Source organism: Oreochromis niloticus, linkage group LG18, assembly GCF_001858045.2.
Source record: "Oreochromis niloticus isolate F11D_XX linkage group LG18, O_niloticus_UMD_NMBU, whole genome shotgun sequence".
Classification (NCBI taxonomy): domain Eukaryota; kingdom Metazoa; phylum Chordata; class Actinopteri; order Cichliformes; family Cichlidae; genus Oreochromis; species Oreochromis niloticus.
In genome coordinates this window covers 31383755-31410121 of record NC_031982.2, presented here as the reverse complement: position 1 = coordinate 31410121, position 26367 = coordinate 31383755, and the positions used below count along the sequence as shown (strand labels likewise).

The 26367-nt window shown below is 39.5% G+C and overlaps 5 protein-coding genes across 5 annotated transcripts in view; 2 read left to right on the top strand and 3 right to left on the bottom strand.

Annotated features, from left to right (window-relative positions):
* The window catches only part of LOC109195563 (tripartite motif-containing protein 16), a 1176058-nt gene that overhangs the window by 239142 nt on the left and 910549 nt on the right, over nucleotides 1–26367 (bottom strand). The gene's annotated exons all lie outside the window — the stretch shown is intronic.
* On the top strand, nucleotides 651–7809 carry LOC102077774 (zinc finger protein 239). The gene is made up of 2 exons (XM_005464368.3): nucleotides 651–1183; nucleotides 3898–7809. The coding sequence occupies exons 1-2, from the start codon at nucleotides 1012–1014 to the stop codon at nucleotides 4806–4808; spliced, it is 1083 nt and encodes a 360-aa protein (XP_005464425.1). The 5' UTR covers nucleotides 651–1011; the 3' UTR covers nucleotides 4809–7809.
* On the bottom strand, nucleotides 10358–12622 carry LOC109195561 (tripartite motif-containing protein 16-like). The gene has a single exon (XM_019347782.2). It carries the CDS (start codon nucleotides 12390–12392, stop codon nucleotides 10722–10724), a length of 1671 nt encoding a protein of 556 aa, XP_019203327.1. The 5' UTR covers nucleotides 12393–12622; the 3' UTR covers nucleotides 10358–10721.
* On the bottom strand, nucleotides 13041–16827 carry LOC109195554 (tripartite motif-containing protein 16-like). Its single transcript, XM_019347774.2, has one exon. It carries the CDS (start codon nucleotides 16695–16697, stop codon nucleotides 15021–15023), a length of 1677 nt encoding a protein of 558 aa, XP_019203319.1. The 5' UTR covers nucleotides 16698–16827; the 3' UTR covers nucleotides 13041–15020.
* Nucleotides 22748–24828, top strand: LOC100693749 (tripartite motif-containing protein 16-like). The gene has a single exon (XM_003459068.5). The coding sequence runs from the start codon at nucleotides 22760–22762 to the stop codon at nucleotides 24506–24508; it is 1749 nt and encodes a 582-aa protein (XP_003459116.3). The 5' UTR covers nucleotides 22748–22759; the 3' UTR covers nucleotides 24509–24828.

Here is a 26367-nt window from a genome sequence, read left to right as displayed (position 1 = left end):
TTTCAGTTATCCTTTATTCTTTGTGACCTTGTCTGTTTTTCAGTTTAGATTTTGTTTGTTGCTTTTCTTCTGAATTTTTATGGTCTTCTTGCTGAACTTTCCATCCATCCATCCATTCATTCATTCATTCATTCATTCATTCATTCATTCTCTGCCACTTCCGGGGGAGTGCTGGAGCTTATTCCAGCTACCACAAGGCGAGACATGGGCTACACCCTGGACAGGTCACCAGTCTGTTGAAGGGCTAACACAGAGAGACAGATAGCCATTCATACTCACATTCACACTTACGGGTATTTTAGAATCGCCAATTAACCTAACCCCACTAATTGCATGTTTCTGACTGTGGGAGGAATGCCGGAGAGAGGAGAGGCTGGACTTTCACCTATAAAATTTCACCTATAAAATTAAAAGTATTTTCTGTTGACTCACTTTTTCTGAGAATTTGTATCTGGCTCCTGCAAACACATAACAGTCAGAGCTTTAGGACATAATGTCAAACATCTAAAAATAATTTCACCCAAATCTGTAAAACAAAAACAAATAAAATGAATCTGAGTAGGTTCAAAATCAAGCAAAGAAAGGAGAATCCCTTTATTAACTAAATATTGTCAAATTAAACGACTCTGCTTTTATCTACATACCTAACTGTTGTTTCCTAATGTTAACATTACTGCACCTGGGTGTGGTCCTCTCTCAATGTAAGGCACATCACATCTCCTGTAAAAATTAAATAAATGAGACACAATTGACATTTGCACATCCATCAAGTAATGCTGTAAAAAAGGCTCTCAGCTGCTTCTGTCAGGGTTGCTAGGCAACAGGAGCAGCGCGTCGTAGGCTAGACGATCTCAATTAAAGCAGCCTCAGAGAAGGATGCAGCCCCTGAATTGGGACACAGCTTTAGTACTCAAGGGCTCTGATGGATGTTATCTTCAGGTGTGATACATATATGTCTGCAGTGAGCTGGAAGATTTTGCGTTGACAAATATTTCAGTTACTGAAGCAACAATGTCTTCAGTTCAGCATTTGAGAGAGTTTATCAGGGAGAGACTAACTGCTACAGCTGAAGACATCTCCTCTGAGGCTGAAAAAACGATGGTCCAGTATGAGGAGGAGATCAGCCGTCAGCGCAGAATGCTGGATATCAGCCGGAAACCCGAGACAAAGTTACACATAACAGGTATGTATAACTGCGATGATCATGTAGGACCCTGATCAGAGCTAATAGAGTAAAATCAAGGTGCAGATATATGTATATATATATAAATGACACAAATGTAAACTTTTAGCATTAAACACTGAGTAGGGTGCAGAGAAACTCACTTTTGAGGTTAAAATGTGAGACAAAACTTGTGCCACATCTGGCTGACAGCTTCACCTCTCTGTCCCTCACCCTGTGGGTCCTGAGGCAGGAGAGTCCTCTGCTCCTCACCCCCCATCTTCATCCTTTGAGACGGGTTTAATGATCAAAATTACCACCTAATCAGGGCCAAACTCCCTGCAAGACGACGCTGTGTCTCCCATCACTCTCGTCTCTTTTAAACAAACAAGTCAATTCGATTTAAATGTTTTATTTTCAAAAATTACCCTATTAAATAAGTGAAACTGCAATAGGTTTATGTGACCAAAAATAATCATGATTATGATTTTTGCTGTAAGCTTTTGCAGCAGCTTTAACTCAGACTAAAATGATTCAGCTGTGTGGTGGAAATCTGGAAAAAGCCCACTTCCAATGTCTTTGAGTCTTTCATTAAAGCTGCAGAAGGACCAGCATGAACAGACACACAAAGCATTTTGTGCAGGCTGGATAAAGAAGAACTGCCCTCTGAGAGACATTTATTGAGTGAGCCTGCCTGATAAAGAAAGACTGACCTTGAGACTGAATGAAAAGAGCTACAATGAACAAACTGGTTCAGACTGGCTGCATACTTACTTCCTGTACACATAAACTGTGGAAAATTACAAAGTGCACCACAAAATAATAAATAATATTTTGGAAGCTTCCATGGAAATGACCATATATCGCATCGCTTTCCTTAATATTAGTTATTTAGTTTGAGTCATAGTCATAAGTCTCATTACACGACATGACATCACACAGCTCTACACCTGAATCAGATTCATTATATGTCGATAAACCTCTTGAGCTGTAGCAGCTCTTTGTTGAAGGGGGCCAAACAAAAATTCATGGAACAAATGATAAGAGAACAATACATATTATACACAACTAACACAGAACAAATAAGACAAGCAAACAGAAAACAAAAGGTCACAAGACAAATAAATAAAATGATAGCATTTTACAAAGCAAAGTTAAAAGAAATTAACACTGATTAACTTAATGAAAATATAAGTAGTCTGGTTTGAGTAACAAAACATGTTTGAATAAGTAAAAAGCTAACATGGAGCAGATATCTGAAATATTTAAAGGTAGTATTTCACACAGAAAGAGCCAAAAATATAAAATCTTTGATCCACACACCAACTTCCTCAGATACAAAATGGACATTAATGATAAAACTATAGAGAGAAATTACACAGTTTGTCCAAACATACACAAAAAGGGCTTGCAAACAAAAAACATTCATTACAACTAAAAATACAACAAATGTAGCTCATTTCCCAACACGGGACCTGCAGGTTTTTAGACAGCACACAGATCAGCTTTGTAGAGATCATTATAATATACTATAAAATACTTTATGCCCAAATGTCAGACTAGTTAGTCAAGTGTGGCTAATGTTATAAGTGCTAACAAGGAAGCCTACTTTTTTCACAGTAGGTCCACACATCTTAATGTGGTTAAACATTACTCCTGTTTAGTTATATGCAGGACTGTACTGGGGCATAAATCCAGGCTATGAGCCTGAAATAACCCCACCCTGCTCCTTTCATGCAGACTGTTAATTTTGCAAACTAACCATATTTGCTTTTTAGGGCTGGCACTATATCTGATTTTCTTCAGTTTACACAGTGTATTTTCTAGTTAAAGGTATCACTGCTTTATTTCACAGGGTGAGAATGTGAGAGATAGAGAAAGATGTAAGAACAAGACAGGTTGAATCCTGTTTTTGTGAAATGAACACTGACTTTGTGTTATTCAAATGTTTGGTAACCCATCTGCAATGTGGGAAACAGCAAACAAGCAATTCAATTTATTTTGTTTTCCATTGCTTGTTTTGTTTTCTACATAACAGATGAGTACTATCCATCCATCCACTTATCCGAAGTTGGGTCAGTAAGCTAAGCACACTTTTCCAGACATTCCTCTCCCCGCTTTCCAGTTTCACCTGAGGGATCCTGTGGAAATGGATCATCTAGCCTGCCAGGCAAGAGGAGTAATTTTTATCTCTCCAGCAGGTTTCTGGGCATCACCAGAAAACCTCCAAAGGGAGGTGTCCACGAGGCATCCTCGAACCATCCGAACTCACTCCTAATTTTAGAAATCACATTGAACGATCCACTAAAAAGTAATAACTGACTAAAGACAACAAAATACACCTCAGCAGGTCAATGTTATGATGGTGAGTTCACGGATGACATGAAGGCAGCTTCTTTATGGCAGCGAACGAAGAAGAAGATAACAAAGGGAGAACTCGGTCAGCTTTGGTTTTCCAAGTATTTTCCAAGTATTCTACTTTATTGACTTGCTGAGCATTTTCTTTTTTTTTTAAGTTGTTGAAGCCAGGTCTGAAGATCCAGAACATTAAGATCACATGCAGCTGACTTCTAAACTGGAAACAAAAACTGACTTATGCAAACTGGAATTAATAGGATTGACTTTTGAAGCAAACAGGTCAGGTTTAATATTTTGAACGACATACCATACTATTTTTAGTGTTTTCCTGTCATAACATTAGGAAGCTTTTTTCTTGTGTCCTTTTGTTCCTTCAGCAATCCCAAAACAACATGAGTGGAAGGAAGAGGAGGGTCTCCTCCAGCAGGTCTGCATCCTGGGGGGGAACTCCAGTCTTGATCAGGAGGACCCAGGGCATCCAGAGATTAAAGAGGAACCAGAGGAACTGTACACCAGTCAAGAGGGAGAGCACCTTATACTGAAAGAGGAGACTGATACCTTTATGGTGACTTCGTCTTATGAGGAAAGTGAACCAAAGAGTGACCAGCTCCTTTCTCAGAACTGTCCTGAACCAGAGAGCCGAGCCAAGGAAGAAAGCAAGTATGTGGGCTCAGGATCGACTAGATGTGCAGATCTGTTGAAACATCAAATAGACAGAAGTCATATTAGCAGAGTAAATGACTCTCAGGCTTTAGACAGCCAGCGTAAAACTGATACAAGTAAAAAATCTGTAAAATGTGACACTTGTGGAAAAACCTTTCAGTGTAAATCCAACCTGACTAAACATCTGAGAACACACACAGGTGAAAAGCCACATTCGTGTAGCATCTGTGGAAAAGGATTTAGTCAGATGGCAAACTTGAAAACACACATGAGAATTCACACGGGCGAGAAGCCACATTCTTGTAACACCTGTGGGAAGAGATTCAGTCATATGATAACTTTGAAAACTCACGTGCAAAATCACACAGGTGACAAGCCGCATTCTTGTAACACCTGCGGGAAAAGATTCAGTCGTATGATACACTTGAAAACTCACATCAGAATTCATACAGGTGAGAGGCCGCATTCGTGTAGCACCTGTGGTAAAAGATTCAGTCAGAAATCAACACTGGAAACTCATGTAAGAATCCACACAGGTGAGAAGCCACATTCTTGTGCGATCTGTGGGAAAAGATTTAGTCAGATGGCAAACCTGAAACGACACATGGGAATTCATACTGGTTAAAGGTTACAAATGAGTGAGAGCTGTCAAACATGGCAGTGTGCTGATGATAGAGCCCACACTGGTGAAATGTGACCTCATATTCAGGTTGTCATGTGCAGAACTCTCAGAATTGTTTATTTGGCTTATTGTTATGATGCATGGGAACCTTTTTTTTAAATTGTACTTTAAAAAAAAAAAAATTGTGACGTGGTGACGAGAGAACATAGAAAGTGACATAACTGCTGTTAATGTGAAGTAGGCAGGATGCAACAAACTTTTTCCAAGTTTAAGATGAGTAATTGACTGAAGACAGTACTGGATTTACAATTGACAACCAGAGCCTGGAATGTGTGCAAGCAACTAACTGGCAACCCTCGGCTTAATGAAACTGGTTTTGGGTACATGTGGTGGGGAAGAATCCTGAGCTGGTGGTTGAGGTCAAGATATACCTCTAGATATAGTTGGGCTCCCCTCAATGCACAGCTTGGGTTGTACAACCAGTCTCCGGGAAAGTACTACTCTACTACTCTACTCTGGAGTTTTCCAGGTATACTTGTTTCCTTCTGGTTCAACAGTTGTTTTGGGCGTTTTTTTCCAGTGAACAAAACAGTTGGTTCCCTGCACCTTTGGGTTGGCGAACATTTCCTGGCTGATGTCTGTGCTTACATGCCGAATACTATCCGAGAACTATTCAGCATGTACCTGTACTTAGGGTCCCCAACACTCAACATAAGAAGTGAAGCAAAACCTGCAGGGGTGTGATTGAAGGGAATGGCCTGTCCAGTCTAAATCCAAGCAGTGCTTTGTCAGACTTCTGTGATAATCATATTTTATTCATAATCAACACCATGTTCAAACAAGTGTGTCTATGAGTGCACATCGCACCTGAGGCATTCATTGTTGATCAATTTTGTAATATATAGTGAGGTCTGCAGCTGTATGTTCTGAACTGTCAGGTTACGAGAGGAGCGCAGTTGTCAGTTGATCATTAGCTAGTGGTGAGTTGGAGGACGTGGTGGGGAAGGATGCCAGACAGACCTAGTATATCATACTGTAGATGTGCTGAAAGCATCTGGTAGAGGTTCCAGTTCACAAGATCTTCAACTCTGAGAGCTTTAACGGCATTCTGATGAAAGCTAGGGACATTGACTCCGAATGGACTGTTTCACATGTTTTTCAGTCTCAGAGTAGAGCTCCTACTCCCCAAATATCAAAAGAAGACGTTTAAGGTGATTTTGGGCATATAACCAGAAAGCATTCAGTGTGAAGTGTTCTGGGGACTGCAGGATGTGGCCCCAGGAGAAACAATGGAGAGATGTCTCCCAGCTGGTTTGGGAACTCATTGGTGTCCCTTAGGAAAAGCTGGGAGGAGATGGCTGGAAAAAATTCAACTCTGGGTATCTCTGCTTACACCTGCCGCTATACTTGCTGCTGTGACCAATACCCAGAAAAGTGGAAGAAATGGATTACCTGTGCAACTGTCAAAAATTACAACTCTGGCTCCTTAAAGTAAAATGTAAAGAAATCAGAGGTGCTCAATACATTTGCACAGTACTGGTAACTGGTTTTGTTTTACCTCTATTTTAATTTTCTACTGTATTTTTAATTGTGATTTTTTGAATAGTTTATAAATTTTGTTGTACAGTACTTTGTGATTACATGTCTGTGAAAAGTGCTATGTAAATAAATTTACTGACTGTAGTTAATCAGCCAAGTTAATGAAGGGATTTTTCTCCCTTTGCTTCATTTTTTAATCTGCTCAATTTCTTTTTATTTGTTTTAGTTTTACAGATTTGGGTGAAATATGTTTTAGAGTTTTGACATTGTATTATTAAAATCTGTCAGTTTCTGACAGAAATAATGATGGACACTATAGGAGACACCTTAGCATCATTAAACCAGTATGTCAGCTTTTGGGAGGAAAACCTAAAAAGAAAAATGAATGATTTAAATCTTTTTCTTTCAACTGCTCCCTTTAGGGGTCACCAGAGTGACTCGTCTTCCAATATCTCACAGTTTCTAGCATCCTCTTCAGTTATGCCAACCCTCTTTGTCTTTTTCTTCACTACATCCACAATGAATAACATCAGTAGTGTTTGTGGTAATCATTAGAACACTTTATCATCTTCCCACAAAAATTTGTATTGAGTTCCCTTTAGTTTTCAAACGACACAGACATGAGATGTTGGTTTTCTATGCTAAATATAAGTTAGCTACTGAGTTGTGTAAAACTGCTCCCACACATCCAGACTCACTAAACAGTTTGGCCTTTGAACAAAAAATTCTGTTGTTTTTTTTTTTTTTTAATACTTTTCAACCTTGTAGCAGGGCGGCCCTTAGCAGCTGGAATCACAGTGAGATGAACCAAGGCAAGTGTAGTGGACCAAAAAGTATTTACGTGCCATACAGCTCTCCTTACAAATAATTCACTCGTCGAGCTTCTTCACAGCACAATCAACCCTCTAATGACAACCGGCAGCCTTAAATATGTTCAGCTGTCACAGACTAAACCATTATTCCACTCAGGTAAATTCTTAAATCCCAACCTTCCACCACAGTATACAATATATCAATTTGAATAAATAAATACATAAATACATTTCACATTTTTATAGTAATAAATATGTCACACTTTCATTTTACACCAAACCCAATATTATAATAACCCAAAAACCCAAGCACAAAAAGATTCCCCACACTCCCTTAACCCATGGTCTCTCCCGGAAACTTTAACTGGTGTCTGGATCCCCAGGGAAACATTTGCCCAAACACCTTGAAGAAGATACAGGCAAGAAAGGTGAGTAATCATATCTTACAAACACTTATTTGCACCACTTTTATTCCTAGAATTCCCACACACGCGCGTTAGTTTTCCTTACTGGTAAACCTTAATCACAATCACCATTCCTTTCTCCTCACAGACAACAACCACATTCCTTGATGATGAGCAGCTGTGCAGGATCTGAAACAAGGCTACCAACTGATTTTAAAATTCCCAATAAATATTCAATAAATAATTAAACTTCTTGTGTGCAAATGTTTTACTCTGCAAATCCATGCTTAAAGTGCGATGCTAAATAAAGTGCTTGATAAGGTGCTTTTAATAAAGTGAAAGGTGTGCTCTAAAGTGCTATACAGATAATATGATATAAATAAATGTAGTAAGGGAGTCCTCTTCCTTACAAACCTATTTGATTGATTTCACTTCGCTTGCGTTTTACTTTCTGTAAATTAAATCTGTCATCATTGGGGATGGGAGTCAATAACCAGTTTTCAATAGTTAAGTTCCTTGGATTTGTTAATCTCCTTGCCTGTTGATTCTGCTTATCAGTTCCACTACAGAGTGGATATGGACATAACCTTTATTTTTATTGCACAAAAGGATGAGAGTGAGATGATACCACAGATATCATTCAAATGCTGCAGCACAAAACTCATTCTTACCTGATGGGAATGGCACGCAGCCTGGTCTTCTGCTGCTGCAGGCCATTGCCTTCACAGAGGAACATATTGTGTATTCAGAGATGCTCTTCTGCACACCTTGGTTTGTAACAAGTGGTTATTTGAGTTGTTGTTGCCTTTTAAAACTGCTCAAAGTACTCTGGCCATTCACCTCTGACATCAACAAAAAATTTTCACCCAGAAAACATCAGCTTACTAGACTTTTTTTAAAGACCATTCTCTGTAGACCTTAGAGATGGTTGTGCTAGAAAATCCAATAGATCAGCAAGTTTCTGAAATACTCAGACTGGACCATCTGACATCAAGAACCACAGCACTTTCACAGTCACTTTGTAGGGTGAAACATTTCTATATTGATGGGACTGGACTGAAGCAGGATCATAGAATATTTCAGGAGTATGAAAATGGTGTGAATCATGCGTTTTGGCCACCAAAGCCAGGCAGTCTCAACCAACCTGAAAATCTTTCACGATTCATTAGTTCATCATTATCTTTCAAATGATGTAAAATAAAGTGATTTTAATAGAACATAAAACACAAATTTGACCTTGCAGTTTTAATGTGTGCACTCCATATAAACATTGTAAGGTGTGATGGGAAAAAGTAAACTAATTTTATAAAGAAACAGTATAATAGACAATAAGTAAAATATACTTAAAGTAGGGACTGCAAAGTAAACTAAAGTGAAGCAAACTAGCGGTGAAGTGTGGAGCTAACCATGTGTGGCTTACCATCACAAACACAAAGCCAACAACAAAATGCAAAGATGAAAACCACCAGAATTCTTTTAAGCAATAAAACCACTGTGAATTCTACTTTAGAAACAAGAACAGATACGAAGGCTGCAGCCTGACTGGTTATACGTTTGTTACCTGCTGAAGTTCAGTCTGGCTGCTGTGCTGGGGTCCGCATTCGCTCAGCTTTAACATCACTCTGGGTTCTTGGCTAGCTTAGTGTTAAAATGCCGTCTGTGCAGGTTGTCTGTGCGAAGCTGTGTTAGCAGGATCATGCAGCTGTTTCTGTCCTGGACACAGTTTACACTTTACCATCTCACTCTTATCCTTTTGTTTAATAAAAATAAAAGTAATGTCCATATCCAAGCTGTAGACTGTGCCACTATTTTCCTCCTGCAGCACACAAAATGACATTAATTCCACAAATTTACCCACTTGAAACCAGTTCTCTACAAGAACTTGATTATTTTATATAACTGATTTCAGTTTTATTGATTTGGCACCAAATCACAACAACAGTTGCTTCAAGGCACTTTTTATTGTAATGTTTTCTTGTTGTCATGTCTGTCGTTGTCCACCAGGTGTCTCCTTTGGATCATTTTTTTCCGTGCAGCTGTTGTTTTACACCAGTGATCAGAGTTTTGTTTGTTTGTTTTTTGTGGTTTGTTTCTTTGTTTTGATTTGTTTTTATCCACATTTGTATCTATGTCCGTATATTTTCACCAATAGCTATGACAGGAGATGGGACAACCCTGGAAATGTAGTGCCAAAACAACCATCTATGCCTAAATGTCTTCAAGACAAAGAAGGTGTTTATGTTAAATGAAAGAGGGCGAATCATTCATCTCCCAGAGATTCACAAATCTCACACCAGCAGGCTAAGAGAGCAGTCCATATCTGATTGAGGAGAAAAAAAAATCTAGCACAGAGAGGCTGAGAGTCACAAACAGTAATGCTGATGCTGCCCTGAGAGACCATGGGAAAAACTGATAAGTTTCCAGTTTATAAATATGAAATAAAACACTTCAGTGCTTTAAAATGTTTAATAACTTTGTCCATGATGACCTAAATTAAAAATCGTCTCTATATACTGACTGAAAGAAAAACATTGCTTTAAAAATCAACAAGTACAAGATTGACTGATGAATCTTCCTCTGGTCTAAACATGAACTCTTCAGTTATTCCCTCAAGATTATTTTAGCATTTTTCCTATCTGACTGAGACCCTGGAATGAAGACAGAAAATAAGATTTTTTTTCAACAACATTTTATTTGTAATTATAATAATATTAAATTTGTTCATGTGGTGAATTTTAAAAATAATGAACAATCTCATCTTGATTACTCCTTAAAACTCGAGTTTCATAATACCTCATTTGTCATGAATTAAACCCCCCCAGACAAGTTAGTCTTCCGATTAGATAAATGTAAAAGCAATTATACATTTCTTTCCAAGTGTATAAATTGATGATAAATTCTTATTTAGAGCACAGCTCTTTTTATGCGGTGAAATGTTTTTGTAGATGAAAATTATGATGAGCAGTCATAGCCTCCATGGCTAAACAGACTTAGGAACAGCTCATCATAAAATACTCAATAACATCATTGGAACATCTAGAAGATGTTGAGGTAACACCCATGATGATTGATTTACAGCTGATCTCTCCGCAGAGCCAAAATGTCACAACAATGATGAAACTAAAATACAGATTTAAATCCACAATATGAAAGACGTCAATCTATTTCAGTGTGATGAACTCAGCAATATCTCCATAATTGTAGTAAAGACTCAGTCCAGCATAGAGCGGCTGAGTGAATGTGGTCTGGACTCTGTGGAGGAGAGTCATGGTTTCAGAGATGCTGTAGAAGGACAAAATACCTGCTCTGTGATCCAGGTACACTCCTACTCTGGAGGACTGAGGACCTGAGACAGGAGTTTGGATGTTGTTGTGCCAAAATATATAACTGTTTTTGGTGCAATCTAATGCCCAGGATTGGTCATCATGCCCAAACCAACATTCATCCCCTGCTGTCCTGATATTTTTAGATGCAACTGCTACAATAACTCCTCTCCCTCTCCTCAACACTTCCCAGTAACAACGTTCAGTTAGACTCTCTCTACTAACGACCTGATTATATGAAGTGAATCTGTATGGATGATCAAAATAAGACTCATGATAAAACAATAATGTTGCTTTTCTGTTCTCCTCTGATAATAACAGCTGTGTGTGTGCTGTGTTTGGATCCAGTGTGATTTCCTTTGAATATTTTAAAAATCTATCTCTGGTCTTTGGCTCTGGTTGTGACAGCAAAACATCCACTTCAGTGACTGTCAGTGAGATGTTTGTCCATTCCTCTCTCAGAATGTCCTGTAGTTTATCTCTGACCTCTGACACAGCTGCTGTCACATCCTCAAAGTACCTCAGAGGACGGATATTGATGCTGGGTGAGTCTGTAGACTCACTGAGTGCTGACAGTGAGGGGTAGTTGTGTAGAAACTGGATGTGATCCTCTGTGTGTGAGAGCTGCTTCAGCTCAGCACCTTTCCTCTTCAGCTCAGTGATCTCCTGCTCCAGCTTCTCCTCAAGCTCTTTGACTCGACTCACTTCAGTTTCCTGCTGGGATCTGATCTGCTGCTTCACATCAGAGCTTCTTTTCTGGATGAGATGGATCAGCTCAGTGAAGATCTTCTCACTGTGCTCCACTGTTTGATCAGCAGACTGATTGATGGCCTCCACCTCCTGTTGAAGCAGCTTCACATCTTTCTCTCTGTCCTGGATTCTCTGCTGGATGTTTTGTCGACTCACCTCCAGCTCTCTCTGCCTCTCAGTCCTTTCTGCTGCAGCTGAGACTGTGTCGTGGCCTTTATGTTCATCCACAGGGCAGAGATAACAGATAATCTGCTGATCAGTACGGCAGAACATCTTCATCACCTCATCATGACGAGAACAGATGTTCTCCTGGAGCTTCTTGGAGGGCTCCACCAGCTTGTGTTTCTTTAATGGAGCCAAATCATAATGAGGCTGAAGGTGTTTCTCACAGTAAGAAACCAAACACACAAGACAAGATTTCACAGCTTTTAGCTTCATGCCAGTGCAGAAATCACAGGCCACATCTTCAGGTCCAGCATAGCAGTGATCAGCAGGAGCAGCTTGGAGTCCAGTCTTCTTCAGCTCCTCCACTAAAACTGCTAACATGGTGTTTTTCACCAGGACAGGCCTCGCTGTGAAAGTCTGTCTGCACTGAGGGCAGCTGTAGATTTTCTTCTCCTCCTCTCCATCCCAAAAACCATTAATACAGTTCATGCAGTAGCTGTGTCCACAGGGAATAGTCACTGGCTCCTTCAGTAGATCCAAACAGATAGAACAAGAGAAGGTTTCTTGGTCCAGCTGAACTGCTTTCTGCGCCATTTCTACTCTGTGTCAGCGACTGTGTGAGTTTCACTTCCTTATAAATGAAACTAGTCTGAGCTCTGATCTAAACAACATGTGTTTCTGCTGTGAATGTGGCCTGTGAGTTCTTACAGATTGCCACATGTTGCTTACACCCATCTACAAAGTGGAGATCAGAAGGGGAGGGAACAAGTGAACATGTGGACAGAGAGGAGGTGATGAGTCAGAGAGCGGGAAGGGGGGATTATGGGGCAGTGATTCATTACAGGAAGCCAAGAGATGTGTGTTTAACACTTCTGCAGCTACTGCAGACAATTAAATACTCTGATGGCAGAATTTACAGTCTGATATGCTCTGATAACTTTAATTTAGTGCTGCTGAGCTTTGTGTGTTCTAAACTATTTTCTATTGTTCGTGACAGAGTGTTGTTTCTTATAACATGTATGACTGTCAAGCTGACATTAATTGTCTTTTACTGGCATATAATTTGTTAATTTGCAGTCAGAAACCCTGACCAGGAGTCTTTCACTGAGGTTTCCTGCTTGTCTCTAAACACTCTGCATCAGTGTTTATGTCAGAAACTCTCAAAATGTCAGAAAATAATTATCTAGAAAGAATTTCACCCATATCCGTAAAATTAAAACAAATAGAAATAAAATGAGTAGATTTAAAAATGAAGAAAAAACCCTTTATTGATTCATCTGGTGATAAAGCTGATTAAACATCAGTATGTTTATTTATAAAATGCTTTTTACAGACATATAATCACTAAGTACTGTACAAATAATAGGGCTCTGCTCTGAACCCATTCCTACACTCACTCTACACCCATGACAGCTTGGGGGAAAAAGGGCTAATAACATAACTGAGAGGTTTGCAGGATTGAGTTCACTTGCTGATGAGACAGCCCTGGAAAATCATTGCCAAAACAAGCATTTATGTCTGAATATCTCAGAAAGAAAGGAGGTTATTGTGAATTACATGAAGGTGGAGAGGGGCACTCATCTGCCAGTACTCATGAATAACTCAACTGTGGAAACAGTGGACAGCTTTAAATACCTCTGAATATACAAAGACTTTGTATGGGCTACTCATCCAACTGTTGTTAAAAAGAAAACCAACACCTTGGACCTCAAATTCTCAAAGAAACTTCAACTGTAACGCAAGAGTGTGCTCGATATTTTTATTTTTATATATTACAGTTAGTCCTTGAGGTTAAGTGGCTTGAATCAGCCTTTGTTGTGATTTGGCACTATATAAATAAAATTGAATTGAATTTAAATTGAATTGAAAGTATTTCAGGTGTTTCGGGAGAAAAACTGAACAAAAAGTTATTTATAGGAAAAACCTTCACTTTGTTCACATACTAAACATTAAAAACAATGCATGAAGTTATCATTGATTGCAATTATCAAAGCTATAGGTTTATAACATCTAAAGCTGGGAATACACTGTGTGGTTTCTTTCCGTCGCATTATTCAGCTCCTGCTCAAACTGTACCACTGAATCGCAGGGGTTAGAAGTTCGTAGGTCATGATGCATGTTCTCACACTATACGCCCCGATGCAACTTGCGTGCTCACAGTGTGCGTCCAAATTTTAGCTTGGTAACATGAAGTGTTACCAAAGCTTATATTATATAGCTAATATATGACACAAAATGTTTCTCGCTCTCCCTCTCTCTCCTTCGCTGACACACACACACACACACACACACACACACACACACACACACACACACACACACACCACCATCAACTTTTCTAAATTGCTAATGAAAAACACAACTGAGCAGCAATGTCCATCCAACTCTTCACGGTTGTTGTGGTCGTGATAATTTTGTGAGGCCACATCGAAAAGGCTCGGATGAACTTGCCAAAGTTGGGCGTCCGTAGCTTGTGTCCAGATCACACGCTGCACTGCCATGCTGCTCCGTCTTTTTTACTTCTGTGTTTGCGCATGCGCAGTGTGAGAGGTTGATACCCTCACGAGGGGCGATCAGAATTTCAAAAAGGTTTGATTTTCTTGTGACCATATGATTGCTGATCGGGAGCTGGTCGTGAGGTGTTACTCGCTTCTCGTTACTCCATGTATACTACACGATGCATGACACACGATTAAGGCGAAACTCGGGCGATCCCAAAAATGGTCGCATGAGTGAAAAATCGTCTCAAAATGGGCCAAAAATCACACAGTGTATGCCCAGCTTTATTTGTTTGTGTATTCAAAAGCAAAAATAGAAATATTTAGTCTACCAAAGAAAAAAATGTAATTATAGATTTCTGTACAAATGTACACTGATGAGAAAAGAAATCTGTATGACAAAGGAAGTACTGCAGATTACTGTAGTAAAACCCATGAAGCTGATGATAAACAACAACACAGGGTGAGAAATATTTTTGTGAATAAAACTCCTCATGAGCTGTGACAGCATCCATGGCTAAACAGACACGGGAAAGAGCTCCACATAAGAACTCATAAAGATGGAGACGACATCTAAAAGATGTCAAGGTACCACCCATAATGTTTGATTGACAGCTGATCTGTGTGCAGATCAGAAATGTCACAACAATTATAGAAAAAATAGAAAAAAAAAAAGGAGAAAAAAATACAGATTTAAACCCACAACAACATGAAAGAGTTCAGTCTATTTCAGTTTGATGAACTCAGCAATATCTCCATAATTATTGTAAAACCAAAGTCCAGCAAAAAGCGGCTTAGTAAATGTGGTCTGAACTCTGTGGAGGAGAGTCATGGTTTCAGAGACTCTATAGAAGGACAAAATACCTGCTCTGTGATCCAGGTACACTCCTACTCTGGAGGACCCATGACCTGAAACTGGAGTTTCCGTGTTGTTATGCCAAAATGTGTAACTGTTTTTGGAACAATCTAATGCCCAAGATTTGTCATTACGACCAAATCCACACACTTTTCCACACCCTGCTCTGCAGATCTTCTTGTACGCGACTGCTACATAAACTCGCCCTTTCCTCACAACCTCCCAGTAACAACGTCCAGTCAGACGCTCTCTACCCAGGACTTGATAACAATATCTGAATCTGTCTGGATGATCAGGGTAAGACTGCTGATGTTTCATAAATGTAACTTTTTTGTTCCTCTCTGATAAAAACAGCTGTGTGTTTGCTGTGTTTGGATCCAGTGTGATGTCACGGGAATATTTTAAGAATTCCGCTCTGGTCTTTGGCTCTGGTGGATCTGACAGGGAAGCATCGTCTTCAGTGACTGTCAGTGAGATGTTTGTCCATTCCTCTCTCAGAATGTCCTGTAGTTTATCTCTGACCTCTGACACAGCTGCTGTCACATCCTCAAAGTACCTCAGAGGACGGATATTGATGCTGGATGAGTCTGTAGACTCACTGAGTGCTGACAGTGAGGGGTAGTTGTGTAGAAACTGGATGTGATCCTCTGTGTGTGAGAGCTGCTTCAGCTCAGCATCTTTCCTCTTCAGCTCAGTGATCTCCTGCTCCAGCTTCTCCTCAAGCTCTTTGACTCGACTCACTTCAGTTTCCTGCTGGGATCTGATCTGCTGCTTCACATCAGAGCTTCTTTTCTGGATGAGATGGATCAGCTCAGTGAAGATCTTCTCACTGTGCTCCATTTTTTTATTAGCAGACTGATTGATGGCCTCCACCTCCTGTTGAAGCAGCTTCACATCTTTCTCTCTGTCCTGGATTCTCTGCTGGATGTTTTGTCGACTCACCTCCAGCTCTCTCTGCCTCTCAGTCCTTTCTGCTGCAGCTGAGACTGTGTCGTGGCCTTTATGTTCATCCACAGGGCAGAGATAACAGATACTCTGCTGATCAGTACGGCAGAACATCTTCATTACCTCATCATGACGAGAGCAGATGTTCTCCTGGAGCTTCTTGGAGGGCTCCACCAGCTTGTGTTTCTTTAATGGAGCCAAATCATAATGAGGCTGAAGGTGTTTCTCACAGTAAGAAACCAAACACACAAGACAAGATTTCACAGCTTTTAGCTTCATGCCAGTGCAGAAATCACAGGCCACATCTTCAGGTCCAGCATAGCAGTGATCAGCAGGAGCAGCTTGGAGTCCAGTCTTCTTCAGCTGCTCCACTAAAACTGCTAACATGGTGTTTTTCACCAGGACAGGCCTCGGTGTGAAAGTCTGTCTGCACTGAGGGCAGCTGTAGATTTTCTTCTCCTCCTCTCCATCCCAAAAGCCATTAATACAGTTCATGCAGTAGCTGTGTCCACAGGGAATAGTCACAGGATCCTTCAGTAGATCCAAACAGATCGAACAAGAGAAGGTTTCTTGGGTCAGCTGAACTCCTTTCTGCGCCATTTCTCCTCTCAGTGTCAGCGACTTTGTGAGTTTCACTTCCGTATGACTGACACTAGTCTGAGCTCTGATGTAAACAGCATGTATCTGTAGTGAATCGGGCCTGTGAGCTCTTCCACGTCACCACATGTTTGTCACACTCATCTTCAAACTGCAGATCTAAAGGGGAGGGAACACGGAAACATGTTGACAGAGAGGAAGTCTTGAGTTAGAGAGCAGGAAGAAGACGAAGGGTCTTTAGGCTGTGATTCGTTTCAGGAAGAGGAGAGATGCTTGTTGAACACTTCATATAACAGAGCTTGTTTCACATTAAAAAAAAAAAAAAATTTCAAAACTTGTTTAAGTCTGCTAAAATAATTTAAGCTTCTTTTCCTTCATCCCAGTGCAGACATCACTGGTCTTTTTCTGTCCATTCCTGTGTGTCATTCATATAAAAGGTAACTTTTGACAGAAATATACCATGTCTCGTGAGAATATAGTGCCCATGCCTTTATTGCACGTAAATGTAATATTTAAAAAAAAATACACATAGTTAATTAGATTATTTTAGTATCATGTGATGAATAATATTTTCTGCCCAAACAGGCTCAGACACCATTATTCAGAAAGAAATCAGAACCGGAGCAGTGAGATACAGACAGGTGACAAATTAAAGGAAAAAAGCTTAGTGAGATTTTTGTGTACCATGGCCCTCAGAACAGCTTCAGTGTTTCATGGTATTGATTCTGCAAGTCTCTTAAAATCTAAAGAAGAAATGAAAGCAATTAAAAAAAATATATATATATATTTTAGAGTTTTGATGAAGTTGTTAATATCTTTCTTTGTTTGAGTTACCTGCGGGTTTGGCTTCTCCTTCCTGGTTGGCAAAAGGTGTGGCAAAGGGCTGGGGGATCTGAAGTACTGCTGATAGCCTCATTGGATTGAACAACATGCTTCATTGCCTCGGGGGTGTTTGGCAGCTATTTTGTTTTCCCCTCGTGTGTCATAGGGTTTAGCTAAGTCAGTATTTAAGTTCCCTCCTGTTTCATTTCAGCTGGTTAGTTTGTCTTATGGTTCAAAAATGAATGATGTGAAATACATTTAAGACATGATACTTTATACAGGTCAAATATTTCAAGAATAATATTTCTCAATGTAAAATTGTAAAGAATCTTTAGATGGGATACAACATTTTGTAAACAGGTACCTCAGAACCTGCTGAGCCGTGCCTCTCTTGTACTGTCACATGGATGTAAGTGCAGGTCCTTGTAAAATTTTCCACAGTGCTCCTGCTAAATCAACCAAACAAATAAATGTACTCTCGCAAATTATAAACAATCCAATTGTTCCTTCAAAAAGTAGCACAAACAGATAACAACAAATGACTCACCAATGATAAGCAGAGCTAGACTGATATTCAAGCAGGCAATAATTTATATTTTTTGTGCCTCTATAAATTAAGAAATTTATGATTAATGACTCAAGAAGACCTGTAATTTCTCTGTTTCTATCTTAAGTATGATGTAATCTAACTTATTGTTGCCGACAAACACCTCAGTGATATTGTTTTTCCTGTCTGATTCTTGTTCTTCAAAGTTAAAGACAACAGTAACGTTTACAAATTCACACCAGTTAGGTCATTTTGATTTAACCCAGTATTTAAATAAGTGGGCATTCGTTAAGACAAAGTTGTTAAATAGCACAAAGCCTGTGCCTTGCTTTATGAAGGAACCAGTTATGAGTCAAACCGACTCGCTCAGTTCGAGCAGCAACATGACTTTCTGAATTTCACTAAAAGACTGCCGGATCTTTCCAAAGTTCTCATTCCTGCATTTCAGTGCTTCCTCGAAAGAAGTTTTGGGGAATCTACTCTTCATCCATCATTTCAGACGTGGAAACTGATGACAAAGCAGATCATAAACCTCCTTAGGCCAATGTTGCTGCCTGTTTCTTTGATTGCTGTTTTCAGGCTGATTCTGTTCTGCAGCGCTACATCTGTGACTGATGTCATTCCACCCCTGCGCTCTGCATTATTTGATGCCCAGGGATGGCTACTTGCTTTACATCTTTTATTTCTGTATTTGCTGCCCGTGGAAAACATATCTGGGATTTCTTATTGTCCAGATGATCAGTTATGTCTGTGCACTTAGTCTTACATTTGTCGTTGATCTTAACCAGCTCAAAGTTGCCCAGGTCACTGGTGAAGCAACCATCTTTTTTCAGAGCATCCACCACAGTTATCCCCTTCTCTCCGTAAACACAGAGGTACTTGAAATGTTTTAAAGGGTCATTTTTAAAAACCTTCTTTCGTTTTTTGGCATTTATTCCTCCATTTGTACCAATGTAAAAGACAGAATAGTAATCTCTTGCCTTAACTATCTTCTTATATCTATTCAAAGGCTTTAAGGCCTCCAGCACCGTGCAACAGTGCAAGGGCGAGGTTGAACACAGTTAATGGTGTGTGTGGGTGGGTGTGTGTGTGTGTGAACTGGATTTCACTCTGAACTGATGTCCATGTGGATCCTGCAGGAAATCAGAGTGGGAAAAATGCAAGTTAGAAGCTGTTAATGTAACAAAAACAAAATGTAATGCATTTTGTTCATAATCTCTTTAAAGCCATTATCATTCTTGTTTTTGTTTTGTTTTTTGCAGTATTTGACCCATCCTAAATATTTGGGCCAGTCACCACCCAGCATTAGGAACCAACTCCTCAAGCCAGTAAGAGGTCAAGGACACAGTTATATGATCGCTAAACTAGCCTGTTTTTGGATAAAAGAAAACCATGTAAGCACGAGGAACACATTCAAACTCCACGCAGAAGGGAAGGGATTGGATTTGAGCCCAGGAATCTCAGTTAAAAAAGCTATTCAAAAAAACTATATAGACTTGCTGCTTACACCCTGAGTGAGTCTTTCGGATGTCCCAAATGGAATATCCGGCTGCACGTGTAGTCACGCTGGACACTGCATGGTCTTATTTTTATAAAGGGAAGCCGAGTATAAATAGAACATAGGATATAAGTTATGGAAATATAAGTTATGGAGATGTGCTCCACAGTCGTGTGACTGTGGAGCCCGAGTGGATGACATCAGGCATTTCTGTCAGTCAACTGAATGACTGTGTTTAGGGAAAAAAGCAGTTAATAGTTATCTAGTTAGTGGGTTCTGTGTTTGTTGTTAGTGGATGTTTGTGGGGTTTTTTTTTTTATCAGACTAGGAGTGAACAAAGCTCATTAATACAATGGATTGCTGGACCTTTTAGATTTTCACTCTCTGTTGGATTTTATATGAACAGTCACATAAAATTCATTCCAAATTTTTGCCTTTACTTCAGTTAAGATGTCTTTAAATCTACAATACCTTTTATTGTTCAAATAGTTTATTTACATAGTAAAGAAGTAGCTAGGGAACTCAGTAAGTATGAACAAGAATAGTTTTAGTACATTTTCTCAAATAAAGAGGATTTCATCATCCGCAGTTCATGAAAAAAAAGTGTCACATTAAAAACAAATCAGTAGATTCACAAATGATGGATACAGTCTGTTTTCAGCTGTAGAGGTACACTTCATGTACTGATTAACATACAGTTCAAAGACAAGCATTAGGGTGCACACTTGGGCATCTTTTATTTAGCATGGTTATACCATTGTGGATTTTGCTAAATAAATATGCTCAGTCAAGAGTCTATCATATGTTTGACATCCAGCTAAAAACTTGAAAATATAAATATATTTTTAAATTGGTAACTTTGTGTATCTAGAGGAAACGTTTTTTGGACAACAGATGAGTCAGGTTCTAAACACGGTTTGAATAACCAGCACCAGCAGATAGACATTTATGAAGCGCAGGCTATAACAGACATGCTTACAGTGTGAAAGGACCGCTGGTGTCCTCGAGCAGAGGAACACGGTATTGTTGTTATTCTCTTTTGGATAAGCAACACGCAACTGTCAGAAACGCTCTGTTCAAGTAGCAAAGTCTGCACCGTGGGCAGTGGTGCGGCTCCAATGCATGTCCAGACATCAACCGGTCTTTCCTCTGGCTGGCTGGACCCTCAGCTTCCACGCTCAGATCTGCCACACAACCTCGCACTGGCTCCAGCCCTAGTTCGCCTCACGAAAAAGATGCATGAGTTGTTCTTTTGTCTAACAAAATTAGTTCTACTATGTTCTTTTTAAACCACAAACACTAACATACAGATTAAAACCCATGGCAATATGAAAGACTAAAGCCTGTTTCATTGTCAGCAGATGGGGCAGTTAAAGAAAGTTGGTCAGTTGGTACTAATGGACCCAAAGTTTTTCAAAAACAGTTTTCACTGCTCCTTTAATGTTAAAAAACTTAGAGAGTCAACATTGTGAACACTGACGTGGTGAAGTCATGTGGTATATAAACACCACAATAACATGCTTTTTCCTTTAATTTGTCACCTGACTGTTGGTGTGCATCATATGCTATGGCCATCAAAGTCAGGCAATCTGAAGGTCCTTAGCAGTATTGGGAGGATGGTAAAAGTTAAATTCTTGCAAATATCCTTAGATAAAACTAATCATTCACTCAATTTTTACCCCTGTATTTATTTATTAAATACAGGGGTAAATTATGGTGTTTATATTAAGACATATAAACACCATTGTTGTACTTATAATTGATGAATATAAAATACTATAGTAGTAAAACTCACTGTAACTTTAATATTTACCACTTTACTGAATAAAGAGGACAAAACAGGGAACACAACACTAGAAAAATATGGTTACCAATTAGAGTTCAGCAAATTATATATCAGTAAAAGACATTTAGAGACACATAAAAATTAGTTAGATAGATCAAATCTGGCAGTGTAGGCTGGTTGGAAGTATTTGTACTTCATTACAGTTCTTAAGAAGATGTCACAAAAAAGAGATAAAAGAGAAAAAACAGTCAGGGGTTAAAGTGAGCCGTGTGTGATTCTCTGCCAAAAATGGATTTCCAATAAACACCGCACTGTCAGTGTAGAGGATGGAAATCAGCCAGGAAAGAGATTGAAGTTTCCCCTGGCCACCTCTACATCACAGCTAAGAGAGGACAAAAGATCTTAACATCCAGTCTTAGGTGATTAAAAATAACAAAGAAAATGTAATGAAGTGATAGTAAAGTATTGTATTAAAATCTTGAAAGTCAGAGAGAGAGAGTGAGAGAGAAGGTGTGGGTGGACATCAGATGATTAAATGTCACCAACTTGATTGGACGGCCCAAGTGTGAAGATGTGACGTCCAGTGAGGGAAGGGGGGAGAAAGGGTGAGCAGGTATAAAAGTGAGGTGAAGAAGAGATTCGGGGTTCTTCCCTTTTCTCTTCTGTGAGATGAGCAGTTCAGAAGATTGGATCTAAGAGGTTCTAAGGAGAACCACAGTCCAACCTGTGAACCTGTAAAATGATTTCGGCTCATTTTGCCGTGTCACATGGTTAATTCAGAAGGATTTTGATATACATCATACTTCCACTGGATGCCCAGCTGCTTCCCTGATTGGTGATGATCATCGACACTGAACACAGGGATAAGCGCATCTTTAGGCCTGGTTGTGCTCATCCTTCCACCAACCTCTCCTGACAAAAGATAAGAACAAAATCAGCATTAGCTCAGAGCAGGTTAGTTAGATAAGTAAAGTTTAAGTGATTTGATTATTGTTTTGTGATTTTTACTATTTGATTTTGCTTTTGCTTTGTTCTTGCTTACTTTTTCACCTTTACTTGAGTAAGGAAGTTGAATCAGTATTTCTACTTTTACTGAAGTATTTTTAACACTAGTATCTGTACAGAATGTTAAGAAGCACTTTTGCCACTTCTGCTGTAGAGTTTTGTGCAAATGTAGACTCGGTATGTACATTTCCCCCTCTACATAGTTTTTATCTGACACTGAAGGTGATATTGGTGTCATCCTATGTCCTGTGCAGCATCTGTACAAGCGTGACATAGCACCTCCTCTCTGTCCATGTATTTCCGTGTTCCCTCCCCTTCAGATCTAAGCTTTGAAGATGGGTGTAACCAGCATGTGGTGACGTGGAAGAGCTGACAGGCCCCATTAACTGCAGAAACATGCTGTTTACATGTCAGCTCAGACTAGTTTCATTTATAAGGAAGTGAAACTTACACAGTCACTGACACTGAGAGTAGAAATGGCGCAGAAAGGAGTTCAGCTGGACCAAGAAACCTTCTCTTGTTCGATCTGTTTGGATCTACTGAAGAATCCGGTGGCTATTCCCTGTGGACACAGCTACTGCATGAACTGTATTAATGGCTTTTGGGATGGAGAGGAGGAGAAGAAAATCTACAGCTGCCCTCAGTGCAGACAGACTTTCACACCGAGGCCTGTTGTTATGAAAAACACCATGTTAGCAGTTTTAGTGGAGGAGCTGAAGAAGACTGGACTCCAAGCTGCTCCTGCTGATCACTGCTATGCTGGACCTGAAGATGTGGCCTGTGATTTCTGCACTGAGATGAATTTTAAAGCTGTGAAATCTTGTTTAGTCTGTCTGGCATCTTACTGTGAGAAACACCTTCAGCCTCATTATGATGTGGCTCCATTAAAGAAACACAAGCTGGTGGAGCCCTCCAAGAAGCTCCAGGAGAACATCTGCTCTCGTCATGATGAGGTGATGAAGATGTTCTGCCGTACTGATCAGCAGATTATCTGTTATCTCTGCCCTGTGGATGAACATAAAGGCCACGACACAGTCTCTGCTGCAGCAGAAAGGACTGAGAGGCAGAGAGAGCTGGAGGTGAGTCGACAAAACATCCAGCAGAGAATCCAGGACAGAGAGAAAGATGTGAAGCTGCTTCAACAGGAGGTGGAGGCCATCAATCAGTTTGCTGATCAAACAGTGGAGCACAGTGAGAAGATCTTCACTGAGCTGATCCATCTCATCCAGAAAAGAAGCTCTGATGTGAAGCAGCAGATCAGATCCCAGCAGGAAACTGAAGTGAGTCGAGTCAAAGAGCTTGAGGAGAAGCTGGAGCAGGAGATCACTGAGCTGAAGAGGAAAGATGCTGAGCTGAAGCAGCTCTCACACACAGAGGATCACATCCAGTTTCTACACAACTACCCCTCACTGTCAGCACTCAGTGAGTCTACAGACTCATCCAGCATCAATATCCGTCCTCTGAGCTACTTTGAGGATGTGACAGCAGCTGTGTCAGAGGTCAGAGATAAACTACAGGACATTCTGAGAGAGGAACGGACAAACAACTCAGTGACAGTCACTGAAGTGGATAATTTAGTGCCAGATTCACAACCAGAGCCAAAGACCAGAGCGGAATTCTTAAAATATTCATGTGAAATCACACTGGATCCCAACACAGCACACACGAAGCTGTTATTATCAGAGGGCAACAGAAAAGCAACATTTATGAAAAATCAGCAGTCTTATTTTGATCATCAAGACAAATTTACTGGATGGTTGCAGGTCCTGAGTAAAGAGAGTCTGACTGAACGTTGTTACTGGGAGGTGGAGAGGAAAGGGAGAGTTATTATAGCAGTCGCATACAAGAACATTAGGAGAGCAGGGTGGAGGAATGAATGTGCCTTTGGGCGTAATGAGAAATCTTGGGCACTACATTGTTCCAAAAACAGTTATGAATTTTGGTTCAACAACATTGAAACTCCCATTTCAAATGTTGGGTCCTCCAGAGTAGGAGTGTACCTGGATCACAGAGCAGGTATTTTGTCCTTCTACAGCGTCTCCAAAACCATGACTCTCCTCCACAGAGTCCAGACCACATTCACTCAGCCGCTCTATGCTGGACTCTGGTTTTACCACAATTTTGGAGACACTGCTGGGTTCATTAAACTAAAATAGACTCAAGTCTTTCATATTGTAGGTTCAAATCTGCATTTTAGTTTCCATTTTATTTTCTCTGCAGCAATATTGTGGCATTTGTGCGCCGCACAAAGGTCAGCTACCGGTTGGATATTATGGGTGGTACCTGAGCATCTTGTTTGTTTTAGTGGAGCTCTTGTTTCTCTTTAGCCTTGTAGCCTATCACTGCTCATGAGTATTTTCATGTATAAAAATATTTCTCCATATGAAAATGTAAACTTTTCTGTGCTCTCTGTATTTGTATTGATGGATTTGTATGTTGTTTTTTCTCTTCCACTTAATAAACCTTAACAAAGAAATCGGCAGAGCTTCCTTTATAACACAATTTTTTTTTTCATCAGTTTGTACATTTTTAAACATATCTACAAATTTATTTTTGTTTAATGTGAAAAAACTGCAGATTTTTTATTAGATACTAAAAACACTAAATATTTATATTTATTTATATAATATATAAAATACTGAAAACTTTGTTGTTTCCTTCTTAAAATAAATTACATTTATATTTTTCTGTTTGGAAGACCAAAGTTTTCTGGGGGTGGGGAGTTAATACACAAACAAATGAGGTATTATGAATGTATAGCTTTAATGATTCTAGTCGTGATGCAACATATGAACAAACCAAAGATTATTATTATAAAGAAAACTTTGTCGAACAAACTATTTTCGTCCGTCTTCATTCCAGGATCTCACTCAAATCTAATTTCGAAAATGTGAAACTACTCTGAGAGAATAACTGGAGTAGTTATCATCCTGAAACACCACAAAGTTCAGAGTTCATGTTTTTCGCAAAGGAAGATTCCTCAGTCTGTGAACTTTTCTTTTACTTGATGGCCTTTGAGGATTTGAGGTCTAGGTGCTTTTTAAAACAGCAGTTGTATGAGTAGCGTCTTTGATTCCCTGGATTCCAAGACAGTGAAAGCTGTCCACTGTTTCAACAGTGGAGTTAAATAACAACAACAGTAATAATAATAATTAGTACTGTGAATATTATTATGATTATATAATTAGGTCAAGTTCCTGTTGTGGTTCCCTCATCCCTCTGACTTAGATCCATGCTTATGGGCATATGTAGAGTCACCAATTTACCTAACCCCACCAGCTGTATGTTACACAACTGTGAAGCTGGCAGCAGCTACCTGAATGTTTTCTACTTTTAACTTTGCTAAAAAGGATCAGAACTCGAGTCACTCACACGGTGCTCTTGAAGCATTTGTCACATTTGTTCACTTTAAATTTTTCCCATTATCACTTGTGTCTCTTTGTTTGTCAAGACCTCTTAAAACAGAATGAAGAGTAAGGATGAGGAGGTTCTCACAGACCAGCAGGTCTGTAACCAGGAGAGGAGCTCCAGTGTGAAGCAGGAGGACCCAGAGCCTCCTCAGATTAAAGAGGAACAGGAGGAACTCTGCACCAGTCAGGAGGTTGAACACATCATCGTCTGGACCGGGCAGGAGAGGCTCAGACTGCTGGATACCATCTGGAAACCTGAAATAAAGATACAAAGCAAAGGTATGTAAAACTATCATGGTCTTAATATAATAAATAAACAAATATTACTAATGTAAGATTCTAATTAGAGCTTAAACTTTATTTTCAGGGGTACAGGAAGAATTTAAGGTCCAAGCGCAACAAGTTTAAATGACTAAAACTAAAAGTCTTGAGTTTAGTTAATGTTAAAACCTGAAAATGAGATTATATTATGATGCCAACTGCCTTTATTTGTTAATGGATATAAAATTTCTACACTCACAACCCCAATTAAACCCGCTGGGACATTATAGAAGAAAATGGGAACTTGTGCCATGTTTCTAAAAAAGAAAAAAAACATTAGCTTA